General features: G+C 32.0%; 1 protein-coding gene across 1 annotated transcript in view; it reads left to right on the forward strand.

Moving 5' to 3' along the window:
• Positions 1–20,802, forward strand: part of LOC126776747 (AF4/FMR2 family member 1) — a 220,122-nt gene that overhangs the window by 69,712 nt on the left and 129,608 nt on the right. The window contains exon 2 of the mRNA XM_050499476.1: positions 20,439–20,468. Within this exon, the coding sequence (XP_050355433.1) occupies positions 20,439–20,468 (30 nt within the window). The remainder of the gene's footprint in view (positions 1–20,438; positions 20,469–20,802) is intronic.

Here is a 20,802-nt window from a genome sequence, read left to right on the forward strand (position 1 = left end):
TCTTAGCACTTTATCTATAGTCGAACGACGTTAGTGTTGAGAAGTTTGCGTTAATCTCGGCAAACATTCGAGAATGTTCTAAAACAGACGCTCTTCGTACTACTTTGTTGGATTCCACCGCATGTGCGTCGCCAGCTTTATTTGTAATTTATACATAGGAAGTTTGTCTCAACGTCTGCGACTCTCAACGTTACGATATAATAACTTTATAAACGGCAAAGATTTATCTCATTCGAAAATCAATTTCTACGTAATACGTCATTGCCGTCAGTTTTATCATATTTCTTAATAATATCATGTGCTATTAATAGTAATACTATTAATTTTTCTTTTCTGTCTGTAAATTATCAGTAACAACCCAGACTAGGGAAGTGGACTATTAATACACTCTTGCACCTATGGGGTTAAGACAGCAGGAAAGCCGTTTGTCCTGGGTCTGGTGCAATAGTTGAATGTTGTAAAATTCTGGTTTCTGCATCCGTGTTCTGTTTCTTTATCCCCGAAGTCGAAAAATGAAGGGCGTTTATAAATATTGCACCTATGTCTTTATATTTTTGTACATGTTTACGCTACGTAACTCGCAATACACGTTTTTGTTGTTAATAAACTGATCCTTCATTTCAAGACTCTAATAACTATTTACATTAAATTTTGATCTTATTTACGCTCTAAATAGAAAAACTTTATTACGAGCTAAATAGATTCGCCATTGACGGCCACCCTCGAGGAGAGGAATCGTGTCTTGATTTTATAAAAAGAAAATTCTACAATAACGATATGTTTTAAATTTGGAAATCGGAATGTTTTATTTATGAAACTAAGTTTATTTTTAAAGAATTCCTTTGCCTAGATCTCCTTTGTAACAATACAATGCAAGCGCAAACCTCAACGGCCGAAGTACTTTAATGTTCCGCTCCAAAACTCCCATACAAGTAACTACCATAAATAAAACTTATATTAAAACTATATTTTATCTCTAATACTTAAGCGATAAATCACGGTGTGTAATAATCGACTACTTCATAAAAATGACAAGCTAGCAACAATTACATTTTACAAAACATTAAATTCGCACGATTTTTTTTTATAGAATAGGAAAGCGGACGAGCATATCACTGATTGATATTATAATACTCAAACCTTCTCATTGTTCTTCTTCTCACATTGTTAGGCATTACAAAGAATAAGTATTCTCTGTCTCATTTCTGGTAAAAAGACTTTAAACTTAACGAGAAGGTATAGAACTTTTTCCACCATACTGATCCAGTTAATTGACTATATATATATATATATATATATATATATATATATATATATATATATATATATTACATGTACATATTTGTTCATATACAATGGGAATGGAGCAGGTAGAATCTATAATTCAGTATTTTTCTTGCATTTAATTACAATAACGTGTAATTAATCATTCCTAATTCGTAATTCATATTAATATAAGTTCATATTACTCATTTATTTCGATATTTGAGTCAAATGATTTTACAGATTATAAAGTCGGTTGTCTCGCTGAAGTCTTGCGAATGCCGTTGGTTTTCCGATATTATACGATTTGGTGGATGGTGGTAATGGATATGCTTAACATAAAAACACTCATTTCACAATTAGGTAGCTCTGTTCTACACTCGTTATTATATCATGTGTAATAATATCTTAATAATTTAATAATACGCTTTTTCAAAGAAGGTTTACAAGCACTTTCAAATAGTAAAAAAATAACATTACATTTAATGTTCGGAATGAAGATTCTAGTAACGGGCTAATCACTGACACAAAATTCAGTGGTTACTCTTTTTCACTCTTTATCCGGCATGCAAATCAACGACTACTAACTTCACGCTTTTTTATCATCCATATAATATATTAGCTTTAAATGTATTGTGTGACAAATGTAAAAGATGCGAACGATATTCAGCTGGATTTGATTATGATGCATGCACACTATATGTAAATATACATACATACGTAATATTTACTTAAAAATTGTTAAGAATTGGACAAATACTTAAATAAGTAAAATAAACTTACGATAACAAATAAACTAATATCAATAATTACACTTGAAAGATTTTACGCAACAAAGTTAACACAATAATAATTACATTCCAATTGATTCTATCGCTGAGTGAGCAATTCTTCAGAACTATTGTTAAACCACTTTTTTATAAATGGAAACGGATATAAGTATAACTAAAAACAATGCCGTCATAGTATATTTAGCCATAATTGTCATGATTATATGTATGATCAAGTGCCAGTAGTATGCATTCGGTACAATAATATATGTATATCTATGTGTTTGTTTATTTTGGCGCCGCCCACAAGCGTGGGGTCTAAGAAATTAACCATACCTTAGATCGTCAATTCGATATCGGTAAGATTTTTAGTTAAGTCCTTTATGACTGTCAATATTAAGGATTAGCCAAATGAACAGAGCCAATTGTTTTTTATGGAATACGTAGGCGGACGAGCATGTGGGTCTATGGGCGTTGACACTGTAAGAAATGTTAACCAGCTATGTCCCTTGTGCCTGTAATTACACTGGCTCAATCACCTCTCCAACCGGAACACAACAGTACCAGGTACTGCTGTTTCGCGGTAGAATATCTGATGAGTGGGTGGTGCCTACTCAGAAGAGCTGGCACAAACACAAATAAATTTTCTTTTAATTCACTCTCTTATTCCGATGGACGGTACGACCTGACCAACTGCTTTACGTTGTCGAAGCACGGCTCTGTGGAATTGCTAACATAATAGCTATTGAGAATCTCTCAGCTAAATCGGGATTCAAACCCTCGGGATGTGAATTTGTATGGTGTAGCCACTGAACCATAGATGCAGTATATTTTACCTGGATGTTCATAGCATGTATCAAATGGTTATCTCATTGGAAAATTTTAGATTAGTTTTTAAAAAATAAATTTGAAAAGTTAATATTCATGATACGTATAATTTAGAGAGTTCTTGAAATATCTGAATGATCAGGTAATGCGGGCAGAGCTTGGACACGAGTTATATACACCGCTCCGAGCTAGTTCGAGTTTTGCGTGACAAAACAGTAAATAAATGTAAACTAGTGGTGGTTTAAATTTACATTTTGATTGGAATTTCCACTGAGATCTGTTGTATTCAACTCGTGTGCCTGAAGTTGAGCCACCGAGAGTAATGAATGAATTTACTTGCACTCGAGTGCTTCAAGTACAAATATGATTATTCTTACTTACGTTATTATATATTTATTATTTTTATAACAATAATTTACAAAAAAAATATATGTTTTTTTATTTAAATGTTGTTTTTCAGAAACAAACGTAAACTACTTGCCATCAAATGTCCCTTTTGTTCGACTGTCTTCCAATTTTAAATTTAAATAACATCAATGGAATAATACATTAATATGTGTTTTCTTTTCTTATAAAATTAACATATTTTAATATACTAGGTATTTTTTATTATACAACTTGTTGAGACATTTGTGTGGGGAATGTCTTTAGATAAAAGGTCAAATTGTTTTATTTAAATTCATTATGTATAATAAAACTGTTTGCTTACGCTGTTACTCGCCATATGATGTAATAAATTGTGTATTTTGAAAAGCAGTCTAAACTATACAACTATGAAAACTACATCCAAATCGGTCGATTGTCACGTCATACATATCGGTGGACTTATTTATTGACTCATGTAAAAATTGTTTTGCTTATTAACAATAAAGAGTCTTTTTAACCTTTACTTTTTCTTATTAATATTTATGGTATACTTTAAAATGTTTTAAATTTTTTTGTTACTTTTCGGTGGCGTCGTATTCGTTAAATTAACATAAATAAATAATTTTATATACAATGTGTTTTTGCTTTAAATTGGTCTTAAAAATGAAATATTTCAAATATGAGTAAGTAAAGTAAATACCTATTCCACTATACTGCTACAATTCGGGTCGTTGGAAAAAAATGTGATTGAAATTTATCCGAAATTTGCGTGTTTTCTTATCCTTCACTACAAAGTACGAGATATATTATAAACACAAATTAAGCACATAAAAACTCTGTGATGTTAGCCCGGATTAAAACACGCTATCTTCGGTACACAATCCACGTGCTTTTTCCACTGGGATATCACAGTTTTGCTATGTAACGAAACGATCATTTATCAATTTAAGGAAAAAAAACTCTTAAGACATTTCTAGGCTTCAAACGTGTTCGCTTCTAAAATATTCAAATCATTAAAAAGTATGTCGGCTACGAGCAGTTTGAACAATAATTTAATAAGTAATTCAACCAAAACACCGTCTAACCACATAAATACTATGGTATGTTTTATCGAGGACATGTTCAGATTCAAAACCACTAATTGACTTGTGATATTCCCTAGACACCTTTATGTCAATATTAAAATAATATGCCACTATGATTTGAAAATGTTTGGTTTTCCATAATACAAATAGTATTAATATATTTATATAGACATTGTATCCTATATTACATATATAATAATAAGCTTCAAGTAACACCTATGTTACTTGAAGCTGCTGCTGTAAGCGCAGCGTAGGGCGCCCTCCAGCCAGGTGGACCGACGACCTTAAGAAGGTGGCGGGCACCAACTGGATGCGGAAGGCGGAGGACAGGGAGCTTTGGCGCACCTTGGGAGAGGCCTATGTTCAGCAGTGGACAACGATTGGCTGTTGATTGAACACCTATGTGCCATACGTTAATATAAAAATGATTTGTGATATATACGATTACATTAATATTTATTATGCAGGCTTATATTATTTTAGACTAGTAGAATTAATTTTCGTGTATTTCAAAAAAAAAAAGTAATATTAATATTTGATCAAATTATAAAAGTATAGTACCATTTTTACGTTTGCTTAACATAAAAAATATAATAAAATATGTATGTTTTATAAATTTAAAAATCTAATTCACAAATTTGAATGTACGCTTTATGTAGCAGTGAAATTTAGATGGGACTATCTTTAATATTTATTAAATTTAGATGAAACTGACGCGAATAAATACAATATATAGTATGTCGACGACTTGAGAACTTCCTTCATTCCTGAAGTCCGTTAGTAAATGAGTTCGTATTCGAAATTTTAGTAAGCAATCATTGCAAATGTTTTCTCTAGCGTTTGTATAGTACAAATTAAACTAACCATTAACATAACACCATTAGCCTCGATTGCCCGTCAAAATACTGAAAGCAAATCTTTTAATATGATCACATTACGTCTGGCAACACTTGATGGAACCGAATAGCGTATATATTTTTATTCATGACTCGTTTGTAACGCTATTGAATTCAGAATTAAGTGAATATTAATCGTTAACTTACCTTCGTCGTTTCGTGTGTATTTGTTTGACCTTACACGTTACCGGTTCAAGGTTAAAGTTCGATTAACCTCGAATATGAATAATAATTTCGGAGTTTAATTATTTTTTTGACTGTCCTATAGTGGGTTTTCTAGATGTTAGGGCTCTGTGCAAGCCCGTCTGGGTAGGTACTACCCACTCATCAGATATTCTACCGCTACACAGCAATATTTAGTATTGTTGCTTTCTGGTTTGAAGGATGAGAGCCAGTGTAACAGTGTAACAGGCACAAGGGATATAACATCTTCGTTCCCAAGGTTGGTTGCGCATTGGCGATGTAAGGAATGGTTAATACTTTTTACATCGCCAACATCAATTGGCGGTGGTGACCACATAACACCAGGTGGCCAATTTTCCCGTCCGCCTACCTATAATATAAAATAAGTGGTCACATTTGCCTGTAGACACTGAAAATTAAAGTATGAACCAATTCTTCCATCGTCAATGCAGGTTGTTGTTCTAAGATGTTATATCCTTTATTTCTGTTACTACACTGGTTCAAACTATACAGCTATACATAATTATGTTGTTTCACAGTAGAATAATTGTAAGGAATAAAAAAATACTACTAGTCTTATATGAAGAAAGGAACCTTGGTAATCAAACTCATCAAACATATCAAATTTCATCAACCGATTTTGATGATGGTTTAGGCGTGAAAGCGTAACAGAAAGACAAAAGTTACTTTCGCATTTATAATATTAATATAGATTACTTATTTCGATTTTCTCTTGCATGTGAAATAACAAATACAGAAATAGAGAAATTATAAGTAATGTTTACTTACCCGCTAAATAAAATATTGTTTTAATTAAGCGATAGTTTATAACGGTCTTACTTATAAACGTTGTTAAGCGGGTGATTAGTGAAACAATGCGGTGTCTTTTTCTTTTAAATGTCAAAACAATAATGATAGAAAGAGATAAATCAGTGTTTAACTAAACATCTGCAAAGCAACGGTTGTAAGTAAGGCCGTCAAATTTTAAATGATTGAATAAGCGGTGTTATGTTTTTGACTATCAATATGTACCTAATTGTGATGCTACTTTTAAATAATGTTTTTGTCTTAGTCTCTCACTAATACTAAGAAGGGGAGTAATGATAATAGTTTTCCAATAATTAAACAACTAAAACGTAAGTGTATGTACGATTAACATAAAGATTACATTTTAATCTAAATTAATGCATCCTTCGCAGTAGTATTGGAACCCTTTATGGTTGTAACAAGTAACTATGCGCTAGAACAATTAAGATTTTATCCGGAGATTTTTTTATCTAAAGTAACAGCCTGTATATATTCCACTACTAGGCTAAGGCCTCCTCTTCCTTTGAAAAGGTTTTATTCCGACATATGCAGATTTCTTCACGACGTTTTTCTTCACCGCCGAGAACGAAATGAATTATGAACACAAATTAAGTAAATTAAAATTCAGTGGTGCTTGCGCGGATTTGAACCAGAAAATATATTATATTTTATTTACATACATTTTACACAAATATTCAGTTAAGTACATAACAAAGCGTTTCATTACAGCGCGTGTTTTTTTTTCATGCTTTTAGATACCCCGTACGGGTCAAAAATTGTAAATTTAAACCAGTTCCACTTAACTGATTAAAATGAATATTTAAAAAGGTTTTTTATAAGTAAAATGAATTCCTTACTTTTCTCAATTTTTTTAATATATCTTTAACTACCAACCCAAATTGTATTGTAAAAGCTAATTGTAAAAATAAGCAGTAAAATATTTACCTATTAACAAACGAACAAAGCCTACCTTGATATATTTAAATCCAGAGTGAACAGGTATCTTTTAGGCAAGCGTGATACATCTTAGACCGTGTCAATGCTTAAGAAAGCACGCTTCAGGCAAGTCAACGGTCAAACAATTGCCTATAAGTGTAAATATATATATTGGAATGATGTTTGTCGTGCAGCATGTCATGAAGAGACAAATTAAAGTGGAATGATACAAGTGGACGGTTAGTACACAGCGTACAAGGTCTTCGACAGTTTGTGATCGATCTTGTGGCTTCAGTCGCGAGCTTCTGTGGACACGCCCGTTGATTATGAGTTATCGTTGAGTTGGGTACACCTACGTTTAAGTTTTACGCATTTTTTATGGCTATTTTTTATTGAGACTACTTGCGAAGACCACAAATATTCCTTTTATACAATATATTAGTATTAAAATTCTAAAATAAATTGTAATCAAAATTATATGACGATGATAAATACATATTATTTATTACTGATTTTTGGCCACGGCAGTCAATCTGCAACTTGCACAAGCATTACAGACATTCCGTCTTCTGAATCTCGTAACTTGTTAATATTTTCATTGGTCCGAGCCAAGATTTCAGTAATCCAGGGAACCCACGATCTCGGAATTTACAGCTTTATAAGCTAGTTATTAGACCAACGAATAAAGGTAAACGGAAAACGGCCGAAGTATCTAAGTGCTTTTAGACATTGTAAGGAGAATGTGTATGTAATCAAAAATGTTTTTATGTTACTCGTATGTGTCAGCATACTTATTACTTTAGTATCTTAATATAATATGTATTATTAGGATCTGAGGTAACAGATAAGTGACTGATATTTTATTAAATGAACCAAAAGTAATAGCAGTAAAAACATATCTTAGATCATGTGGTTAGAACAGCTTTGGAAATGTTGGGCTATATTTAATTCCAATTGGTATTGTCATTAAAACCCTTCGTATTGATTATGTTTATTTATTTGTATAGTATACTAATCATAAATATAATTTAGCTGATGTGTATACTTTTGGAATTTTCATGTGCTTTATTTGTTTATTTATTTTAAAATATTCATGTCTTGCTTGCTGTGATGAAACCTGCATGTGTCTAATTTCACTGAAATTCTGCCCATGTGTATCCACCAACGCGCATTGGAGCAGAGTTGTGGTATAAACTTTTCCTCAAAAGGAGAGAAGGCCTTAGTTAGCCCAGCTGTGGGACATTCACAGGCCTTTATTTTACTTTTTGATTAAAGTTATAAAAATAGGAAACCGGATACTGTTAATATACAATATATAAATAAATTAGTTCAATATTCAGCTCTCAATTGCAAATATAATCCATTTATATTATGATTAGTATATTCTATTTTCGAATATTTTTCTATCTTGACGTGATAAATGTTAAGTAGTGAACGCGCATTGGGAAGCCGGCAAGGTCGCGGGACAGCTGATAACCTGTCTTGTAACACCGGTACTCGCTATACAACAAGCGAACACGCCTGTTCGGTTATACATACCTGTATTACTAACTTAGAATACATTATGGATTTTTAAGTAAGGCAATAATTATATAAATATATAACATAAATCTATAGTCTGACTTTTTGTAAGACATTCAACGAATAACCCATAAATCGTATACTTAATGCCGCAGTCTATGTCCAAATATGATTATACTGCGATCGTATCGTCTCCCGATGAAGTTATGTTTTATATAATGAGAATTACCAGGTGAGATATTTGCGGTGCAAATTGTTAAAAACAAATTGTTTAAGAAATCTGATAGTAATAAATTTATACAGTACAGTAACAGCCTGTTAATGTCCCACTGCTGGGCTAAGGCCTCCTCTCCCTTTTGAGGAGAAGGTTTGGAGCTTATTCCACCACGCTGCTCCAATGCGGGTTGGTAGAATACACATGTGGCATAATTTTAATGAAGTTAGACACATGCAGGTTTCCTCACGATGTTTTCCTTCACCGTCAAGCACGAGATGAATTATAAAAGCCGAGATGGCCTAGTGGTTAGAACGCGTGAATCTTAACCAATGATCGTGGGTTCAAACCCGGGCAAGCACCACTGAATTTTCATGTGCTTAATTTGTGTTTATAAATTTATAGATAGGAGTTATTAGACCTCAGGCCATTAATAGCTTGAACTAACGTCTAACTATCGAAATATCTTTTTTCCCATATTAAACGTACGTGCCCAAGACAGCTGATAAACCAGTATCGTCATAATTCTTACAAACACCTGCTCAATTCAATGAGATTTTGTCCAAATCAAAAAACCGGTTTTTCTATTTATTCATATTGACGACGCACTAAGGCAATGAAATCTCATATCAAGTAATAACTAAATGCCTTAAGAGTAACGTACATATATGCAACGTTTTAAGTTGATCGTTCAGATATTGAGTGCAAGTGGTCTCATACATATAGTTTTAAGAAACAAGATTGATGAAAAGATTTTAGTAAATAGTCGATCAATAACATTTAATTTTGTTTAACATTCGTGCATATCTCAAGTTGTTAATATGAATTTAAACTATAGAAATCCTTAAACCCTTAGAATCAGAGTGAGTCCATCACTACGGTGGAACCATGCAGACGACCAATTTTTACTGTTGTGTAGTGTTATGAAATCTTATATCCGGTTATTGGATTACTTACTTTTAAGGTTGACCACTGTCCACTGCGTGTCTCTTTTATAGAGCCGTATAATTCTTGTTTCTTGAATCTATAAAAAATGCACAGCGTCAATATCTGAGTGGCATGTTATATAGCATTTAGCGTAAAGTTCAATAGTATAAAGTGGAAAGCACCACTAGTTCTAGATGGTGTCTGTTCAATCAGGTTATCATCTGACCAAATTCACGTTGCTTAGGTAACGTTTTTGTTTTGTTTCACAATGCTGCGCCAGTTCTAAATTCTTCTGTTTTATTCAAACGCTGACTTCATTTATTTTATTCACTTTTTAAGACAAGAAAACTAATTTGATTACTAATAGATTGTTTATTTGAAAGAACAAAACTTTATTTCATTGATGTACCTTTTTTATTTTTTATTATTATGTCTCCACAGACGTGCTTTCCATGCCTTTGTTGTATTTTGTTTATAATTTGACTTAAGTTATTCTAATGTGTTTGCATGTTTTTTATTACCAAAGAGCAACACAATCTATTTTTATCTAATGTATTAAAACGAATGAAATTTTGTATACTTGATTGTATTGTTATTAGAGCCCAAGGTGATAAAACTGATTGAACATCAAGTCTGTTTGTAATCACATTTTTAATTTATTATAAGTAAATATTAACTTACTGTATATACATATATTTAAATATGATATAGTGTTTTATACTATAATAGCTTAAAAATGCATAATATGGGGTCGGCGCAATATGTAAGCTTAAGAGTCGGACGGCAACCTTCCTCAGGACTACATTTTCTGTTAAGTCGGTATTTTGCCGTCAAATGGCAGGTTGAGCCACTAAGTTGCTCAATTGATTGATGGACGATGTCACTCACGGGTCATGATGGGATGACTCTTTTCTATTATGCCGGTTTTACTCATACTAGCTACTCCGCGCGTCTACACCCCTGTCAATCTTTTCTGCACATGGGCTCAAACGTAATGTTATAAAATAGTATAACTTTTCTAAATAAATGAGATATTAAATGCTAAATTGGAAACCGAACTGTTGGATCATGAGATTACCGCATTCAAACAAACAAACAAACTCTACAGCTTTATATAATACATATTAAAAAAAATGCTGTTGAACAGATTAAAATGCATATTGACATTTAAAAAATCAATTTTATATGAATTTGTTCAAGTTTTATTACAGGTTATTATAGGATAGATATTAAATTTAAAAGTTAATACAATTCATTCAGAGTTATTTTTGAATTGAATTTTATTATAGGTAAGGATTAATTTTTTACTGTTTTTTTGGTCATCTTAATATAAGCCATGTATTTGACACCGTGTTTCGTGGATTAACAAATGTTTGTATTTACAAAGCTATATATTTATATTCATGTATATGTTTAATAATTCGTTTTAAGAAACCTATTGAGATGTTCGTCACGTTTGACTGCTTAACATTTTTAATTAAACTGTATCTGCAATACTTCTTTATAAGTCTGAAGCTGTTTTTAAGAAAGACAAAACGCATAGAAAAGTTTTAATAAGATGACCGAGAGAACTCAACGACGAAGTATTGCTGAAGGTTCACGTAAAAAATTCAACTTTAATAAAACATGCAAAGATTTTGTTATGCGAATAATAGTAAATATATAAATTAAATAATCTTTATCAGTTTTGATATTTTATGAACTGTATGTGTTTTAGTATATATATATACTGTTCTAGTTGCCACATTTTTTATTACGCGGTTATTTATTCACCGTCAGAGCGTCACGGTAGCATGCGAAAGCGATCCCGTGGCGCTACTCGTTAAGACGGAAAGGGTACCTCTGGTTTTTAGTGGGTATTCCGATGTTCGGTGCGCACTCGGCGCCTTGGACACCGGCGAGCCCCACATACCCCCCCACTGTTCCCATGGGGGAAACGCGTAAAGCGTTTTTCTAGCGTTAAAAAAAAGGTTATTCATCAACTTTGTTAATCACAAAGAAATATTAGTACAATTAATGTCAAACTTAACTTCTAGTTTGAATTTTCAGCTGTTGAACTTAGGTTCTGCACATATTCTACATATGTAACCTTCTTACTAAAAATCTGTTAATAATGGAATCAATGGTCGATTCCCCGCCTGAATCAATGGTAGAACACAACTTATAAATGCAGAAATTTCCAAAGGATTATATAAGAAGGCATCGATGCAAGCTTTATTTCTGCCTTTTAGAGAGGAAGTACGGTGACCTCGGAGTCGGATCTAGCTTAAATCTAATGAACAAAAATTAACAGGGCCTTTAAAACTGGCAAGTATCTTTTCGAATAAATCAAACGTATCACGTTTATTATATATTATATGTAAAGTATTTTGGAGACTGTAGTTTGAAGTAGGACGATCGATATGGCTTATTAATTTTATTAATATATACATAAAACGTTATATATACGTTTATGTAGTTCCGTCAGAGCAAAATAAGGCCAACCGATTAAACCCGTGTCGTAAAAGCCGACTGAAGGAATGTTTGTTAAGCACATCCAGCCATCGAGAGTCCAAGTTACCAGTATGGTGATGGGGAGCCCACCCAACGGCAAAAATATTTCACAGGACTTTTGTCAAAACTTTTCTCTATATTGAAACAACTTAAATGGTATGATAATTCTATTATATGAAAACTATAAACAACAGAAGAATAAAAACAAAACTCTGACCATTAAATGGCCTCATATAAACATCTTTCAAGTCGTAAGTCGCGTTGAACTTAGCAAAGTTTATCATTCCCATACGTACCCTAATCCTATAATGAACTGGTATACTTAACGTGAAGTTTTTGAGGGTCTATTTACATATGTCACGGAATTTAAGATTAAAATCACAGCACCTGGAACACATTGTATGGTTCTTTGGAACAAATAATTTATATAAATGATGTTAAATGGTACTCATTGCCAAGTATAGTACTTATACATTAATAAAGGGAATTATTGAAATTCGAAAGACGTTAAAAATTCACACATTTTGTCTCTGAGAGATCTTATTTAAATGGTCTTCAAGAGATTATTTGACCGGTTCAATTCTGATACTGTTTATTCCGATCAGCTTCCAATTGAAGTTTCTTTAGGAATCCTTAAAGATAAAAAACATATATTATAGGTCATTTATTGAAGAGATGAAATAATATTCACAATTCGGTACTACAGAATATTTGCCCTAGATTGTGCGATCAATCATTGATGAGAGATAATTCTATAATATTGAAACAAACAACATATAAATGAGACAATTTGTATAAAATGCTAAATATTAATTAAATTAGGTTCTTCAACTGAGGTTACTCGTGTCACTGTTTCAAAAATCATCTCTTCTTCTAGCACCACTTGGCCTCTTTAGCAGCGACTACGCTTGCCTTGCTAATGAGCTGATGTATCTCTATTGCCATCTACGGAACCCTGCAATGCCTTCATTAACTTCGTCTTAAAACTAAAGTGCACTCACTAACATTTATATTATTTTAATGGACGTTTTCGCTTGACGTAACTACTTTTCTTATTTAAAAATACTGTTTGAGTAACTGTTGGAAAACAATTTTATGTTATTCGTGTGGTTTATTTTGATTCAGAACTAAAATAAACTGATTGTTGAAGACTCGAATGCATTCATAACGTGAGATCGTCTTGTTAATACTTTCTCTCTTAAATCGTTCACTCTCGTTCCGTCTACATCTCAGTTTTTTATTATTTTTTGTAAAGTCTTTATAAATTCACAAAGATGTTCGTCTTGCCTTTAAATGCTTGGGTTCTCGGTGAAAATGTCGGTCTTTTGACGTAGTATAAAATATTGTAAAATTACTGTACGAAGTGCGTCGTTAACACGAGGGTGTGTCGTTCTAGTTATCCATGTTCATTCATCATCACTTTTATGAGACAACGAACATTTATATTATTCTTTACTTTAATTATCATAAAAATTATCTTTTAAGATACAGTATAAAGGAAGTAAGAAAGAATTCATTCTTCAGCGCAAACATTTCTAGTGACCGCGTTTTAAATTCCAAACGAAACTACGGCATTCTGTATTATTCGAATTTCTTTTGCTATTCTAAATCTTCCATTATTTTTTAGCGTCGACTTGGTTTGGCATTAAAAATTCTGCTGCTTTGGCTAAAGATAAATGAGATTCAAACTTACTTTAAAATCTTAGGCTACAAAATATAAATAACGTAAACTGCCTTGTCATCGTTTCATCATCGTTTTAGTCATCAACGGTTTTTTTTTTTAATTAAAAAAATAAATCATTTCATAAAGTGTGTTTTGTTGTTGCTCGGATTACCGTGAGATATGATAGATGATATATAACTACTTATGTTTTTAATGACCAATGACAAGATTATTTGAAATCATGCAATTAACTTTGCTTGCCGGTTTTTTAATAATATCTACATTCGGAAATTGATAACGCCATCGCGTTGAACATTCATGACATTAGAAATTACAAAAGTGCTCATGTTCATACATTAATTTTAATATTTTTATTTTCATTAAAGCCTTGCCCTGGGTAGTCAAAGGGAATGATAACATTTAAAATAATAAATGGAATAGGTACATTTTTATAGCTAAATAAAAAAACGTAACAATGAAACATTAAAAGGAAAATAAAAATAGAATCAATCTGTACTCGATACTATAATTATAAATAAATTATATTACGGAGCGATAATATATATTTGTTTTTATATATAACTATCTTTCGCTTGCGGCTTCGCCCGAGTGTGAGGGGAAGGGGGAGGTGTGAGTTATGCGTTTCTTTGAGGTTCAAACCTTTTTTATATCAAATTTCATCACAATTGGTTCGGTGGTTTAGCCGTGAACAGATAGACAGAGTTACTTTCGCATCTATAATATTAGTTTAGATTCATACTGTTGTCATATCTTAAGAATATGATAGCTTATTAGATAAAATAAGTGTTTATGATAACAACGTTCTGATTAGATGTTTATTAAAATTACAACGTTTTATGAACGATTATTTAAAAATCAGAGAAAAGCAGAATGTGTTTTTACTAATATTATACATTGTTATATTTAATAAAATTGGATCGGAAGTTTAATGTAAGTACAACCGGTTACATAATAATAAACACACTATCATCTCGCATTCAACCTTCTAGGTATGTTCAACCGTTCCAGGTTGCGGCAGATGAGCAAAATGACCTGATTGAAGTGGTCGTCATCGTCCATAAACATTTGCATGTAAATATTGAACATTTTGTTACGACTCTATGACTTTAGTTACATTGATTCACTCACAATTAAAAATTCAGTGCAGAATTAGAATATCTGATATTACCGGATTAGAATATCAGATGAGTGAATTTCTATCCAGGCCGGTTTTGTAGAACTGTTATATATACTAATTATGCTATTATAATTAATATTAAATAATAAACTCGATACGTCGGTCATTCGGTATGATTGTCCGCTTATATGCCACACTTGAACGTATAAATAAGCGAAAGGATAAATAGATAATGATTGGGATAAATAAAATTGATATTGTTTATCAAAAAATGTGATCTGAAGATTAATATCCAATATTTTTAATAAATTCTCGGTCACAGCTTCTATAATAAATTACTCTAATGTTTTCATTTATTTCATAAAAAAACGAATCTATACCCATCCTTTTTCGATTCGATAGGCAACAAATCATTTTCTTTTGACAAATTATAGTTTTCTATAACTATTCCAATTTGATCGTATTATTTTAATATATGGTTTTATGTTTTGTGTTTCAAAGGATCGACCCAATGGTTTCCTTTACCTGATTTTGTCCCGTCTACATAAAAGATGCCAATTTCATAAATTTTGTTATATAATATGGTCATTGAATCTCTTTAAATACTATTTAACTAAAACTATAACTATTGCTTTATTGTTTTATATTTGTTGTTAAATGTTTTTATATGATATTGGTAGACGGCGGGCAAATGCCAATACGCCACCGACCTTGAAAACGAAATTGTTATGTTCCTTATGGCTGTAGTTACACTGGCTCACTCACCCTTTAAACCGAAACCCAACAATACGATATTGCTGTTTAGAGGTAGAATATCTGATGAGTGAGTGGTACCTACCCTCAGTGTGTGTGGGTGGTAGGGGTTTGCACAAAGCCCTACCACAGAGTGTTATTACAATACTAATTGTGGTTCTTTTTATTTATTTTACAATTGTTTATTGTTTTCTCATAAATACAATAAAATTAATTAATTGATTAGTGAGTATCAAGATACGAAATTAATGAATCGTGCTTCGTATATGTTATTAAAAAAAAACTTTTTTAATGTTTCTTAGCGATATTTTAATGTATGTAGAACTTCGCGTTCCTTATAGTATTTTAGTAACAGTATTTTTTTTTCTTTTTTATATTTCCGTTTGCAACGAGATAAACGTAAAGTAAACATAGAATTTTTAGGCATATTCCAATGTTAAATCACATAGCTGTATTAAAGTTATGAATTTCACAAAGCATTTTTATTTTCGAATAAAATATGAATCGCTTATTTTTTATTAATATTTATTTCATTGATCATAAATAAACATGGTACAAAACATACACAGGGGACATAATGTCAATTAGGAATAATTTGCGAGTCAGTACATGCTTCTTTACTTTTATTAATTGTTAAATTAATAGTTTTAATAGTATTAGCGTGTGACAAAAACAGATGTCGGTTAGACAAAGCGTCGGAAAGACGACCGCAAAACGAAATAACGGTTCGTGGTCAAATGTTTATGAAGTACGATGGATTTATATTTTTTAAGAATGAAATTGTTGGTATATTTGAACTTTCTAACAATCATTATATGAGGCACATTGACTTTATGAGAAAGGGCTTATACGTGACCACGGAGCACCGTTCTTTCTCGCATCATATACATGTAAATATGTTTTGACTTCAAGTTTGAGATATATTTACTAGATTTATTTACAAGTGTTATGGTCTTTAAAAAGTGCAAAGTCTTTGTAAGGGTAAAATCGCACCGTCACGGCTTGTATTCTGTGGACGATATTTGATCTTACACGCAATATGAATAAAATGTCTCGCGATTTTCATCAGTATATTTCCTCTTCTTTCTAAACTGATCATATTTAATGAACAACATAACTATAATCTTACTTTACCTGTTACTGTCTCGTAAAAGATAAATCAAAATGTGTATAAATATTGGACCGCTAACCACTTTTAGACCAATGAAAGTGTCTGTCAACATAAAATATTAAAACCTGCAAATATACAGTAGTCTAAAAAACACGACATCCTATGAATAGAAACGCACGAGTGAGCTTGTCATTCGACTCCATACCACACATAATATTCGTGCAAATTTAGTCTGTATCGTATCGCGGTGCGTTAAATTTGTATCAGCTCTTTTCCCGCGCAAATTTTCAAATCGTTAGTGTGTGTATCTTCTTGTAATTTCGAGTGTTCCTGAAATGAGAAAATTGATACTCGTATTTTTTGCATTGTGTATGCTAACCCTTAGTAGCAGCAATTAAGTACTGTAACAAAAACCTTCATTTACTTATATATATACCGGTTTTAAGGATCAACTTCCTCTCATCCATATATTTAAGAGTACACTTCGCATCAAACCCTTACTCTTTTAAAAACGTCAGAGCCATTTGCAAAACGATATTTCATTCGGTATGTCCAAGTGCTCTGTTTTTGCAGACGGAATTTTTAAATCGCGTTGCAGATTTAGAAACTATGCTAAGTCGGAGATATTACTAAAATATTCTGTCTAGTTTCAATTTCGTTTCGCAGTTCATCGGCCAATTTTTTTACGGACAAGCTGTATAGTAGTATACTTTTACGGAATATAATCTTTTCTTATAATGTTTTCAATATTTAAAAAAAATCATACTTTGATTGCTAGCAACAGCCATTATTGTAAAGAGTTAGACAATACGCATGTTTCATATATATGTTAAGACGTTCTGAAAGTTTGTGCTGATTTTCGGTATGTAGCATGAGAACAGGTTTGAATATATCAGATGTTCGAAAACAAATGGCAAACATACATATTTTAAAAGACCTGCTCTATGGCTCATATATTAATTGCGTATTAAAATTGTCGTGAATTTTCCCGACAACCCAATTTGCATCTTTCCTACTATATTTACAAAGCTTTCTTTGATTTTTTTAAAATATAATATAGGTAGGTAGACGGAGAGATAGGCCTGATGGTAAGTAGTCACCACCGCCCATAGACATGGCGATGTAAGAAATATTAGCCATTCCTTACAACGCCAATGCGACACCAACCTTGGGAACGAAGATGTTATGTCCCTTGTGCCTGTAGTTGCACTGGTTAACTCGCCCATCTAACCGCAAGACATCAATGCTGTTTGGTGGTAGAATATTTGATGAGTGGGTGGTACCTACCCAGACTGGTTTACAACCCCTAAAAGCTCTACCACCAAGTAAAGCCGTTTGGCGAGAACTTTTATTGTAATACTTCGAAAATGAAATATTGAAGCATAATTAGCATATTCCATAAATAAATATATTTTATTCCATAAATTATAATTTATGCATTATTGGTGATATAATATAAACTAAAATAATTGTTATATATTATAAATATATAACAAAAAATCTAGCTTCTTCTAGATTAAAAATGTTAACGCGACTGATATTACAAACTCAAATTATTATATTCATTATATCAGAGGTAGCTGTTGAAACTCCTCAAGTCGCTGATAATGCGGTTGATAAGCGCGATAAGACGAGGCACGGCCATGGAAAGTAACGTAATATAATATATAGAAATGACCTCAGAAACCTTGAAGAGCCGATAACAGTGAAATTATTAAGACCAATTATTGCAAACAGATAATAACATTATCGAATAAATTTGATATTATTATTATCGTATGTGAATAATACTCGTCGGAAATCATATCACATTTATTGTCAATATAAAGGTCAGTGTATATCATGTAAATAAATGAGAGGAAAAAAAAGATTCGAATTTTTAATTTTCTTAAAATAAACACGAACGTCATTGGAAATTAAATATCATTAGCTTTGTTGTAAGCTCGAATTTGTAATGTAGGTGATTCTTTAATTATTTGTATGATAAATGTTTTGGGTTTCGAGAGATGATTATTAAGAAGATGTATGTTATGATTTGATTTTAATCCGATTCATGTAAATGGAGTTTTATTTGAATGCAAAGAACTTTCAATCATACATATGCTATATATCTTTTTATGTTGTATTTTACATTATGTCACGTAGCCCGAGAGAAAATCGTCGTACGAGCGCTTTTATAGTGAACGTTCTGAAAATAATACACATAGACCAAACTTTGTAAGGGTATTTCAAAGGTCTCGCATATTATGTCTACAGGAAAATTTGCGGTTAAGTTTATGAAATGAAAACAAAATTACATTTGCTATTTAATTATAACTAGCATGCTTATCCCGTTTGCTTGAGGTCGGTGCAGTGTGTGGTTATAAGCAAAATGATTTGGTAGACGGCTAGGCTGGCTGCATGACGCCAACCCTTGGGAATTTTGCTGGTGGGTTTAATACAAAGAAGAACTCTAATTGGCTCTTATTACACCAGTCAGATCTAATGGAGTGGTTATATTCTATAACCACGACACGACAATTGCATTTGCTAACCACTGTATTAATACTTACCAAATTAAATTACACGGTCACCTTAAACCTTTGATACAATTTGCCGCTTAGTTTAACGATTTCAACCAATATTTTAGATGATATGAGTAATATTTTTAGTAAAAAAGAATTTACCAAAAAAAAAATATCATACATAATAATGATTTTATCAAGGAATAAATTTTTTTAAGTGTCATAGACAAAGTGATTATTATTTCTACTCTTAAAAGTGAAGTGACGTTTAATTGTACAGATGAGAAGGCAGTATGTATGTATGTCGCGAGTGTATGCACAGGAATAGAATTTTAATGTGAAACCTATGATTTATTAATAGACGTCCTGTCTGTTTGCGGTCTTACAAGGATAAGCCTTCGCGATACAGATCATATATCATATGGTTCAAACATACTTAACACTTTACGAGTTAAAGAATAAAATAGCGGAACGTTTGACAAGTGAAAATAATAACTCATCGTTTATTATTTTAAGCGATGTGAGATATTTTCGAAATATTAACTGATATAAATTCGAAATTATTCTGTAATAGTTTCTCGGTATCGACGATCATCGAATATCCTCAGGGGCCGCGAAATAACACGGCAGAAATCCGCCGGGACTTCGATTAATACCCAATGGTGGGTATCGGCTACAACCTTCCGAAGATTATCGTGATTGCTTTCGTGTCTATCCAATCCGATTCCATTCAGTTTTCTATTTAATAACGGTTTTACATTTATGATTTTATTCCGCTTCTGCTGTGGCCTTGCATTGTTATAAGTTTTCCTTTTCAATGACATATAATTTGTTACTGTTATCAACAGTTTTTTTAATGTTATTTTTTATCGTGATTAATCTATTTTATATGGTTTTTTTTATAAAACGTTTAGTTTAATTTGAGCTTTGTTTAATTTTGAAATATTTTGTTTTAATTGTTTTTTCTTTTCTCTTTCCAGGCCACACAAGATGATGCTGGAGTCGAGCCGGTGAGTTAAACGATTCTCGTGTATATGATTGTTTGTTTGCTCATGAATCAAGACGAACAAATAAGCCACCTATAGTAAGTGGTCACATTCGCATTGACTAGCTATCAGAAATATAAACAACTTTATTCGCTGCCACCCACGAAACCATGAAATATGATGACCTTCGTCTCGTGATGTGAGTGCAATACAAAGTATTGGTGTTTGGCGGTAGAGTGGGATTAAATCCAATACAATACCTTAATATAAAATAATAAGATCTTACGTAACTATAACTCTGTCCTTTATTATAATACTAGGATTGCTAGCGTCGAATATCGTCAAATTATTATATTTA

The sequence above is a fragment of the Nymphalis io genome, chromosome 21, assembly GCF_905147045.1.
Source record: "Nymphalis io chromosome 21, ilAglIoxx1.1, whole genome shotgun sequence".
Lineage (NCBI taxonomy): Eukaryota > Metazoa > Arthropoda > Insecta > Lepidoptera > Nymphalidae > Nymphalis > Nymphalis io.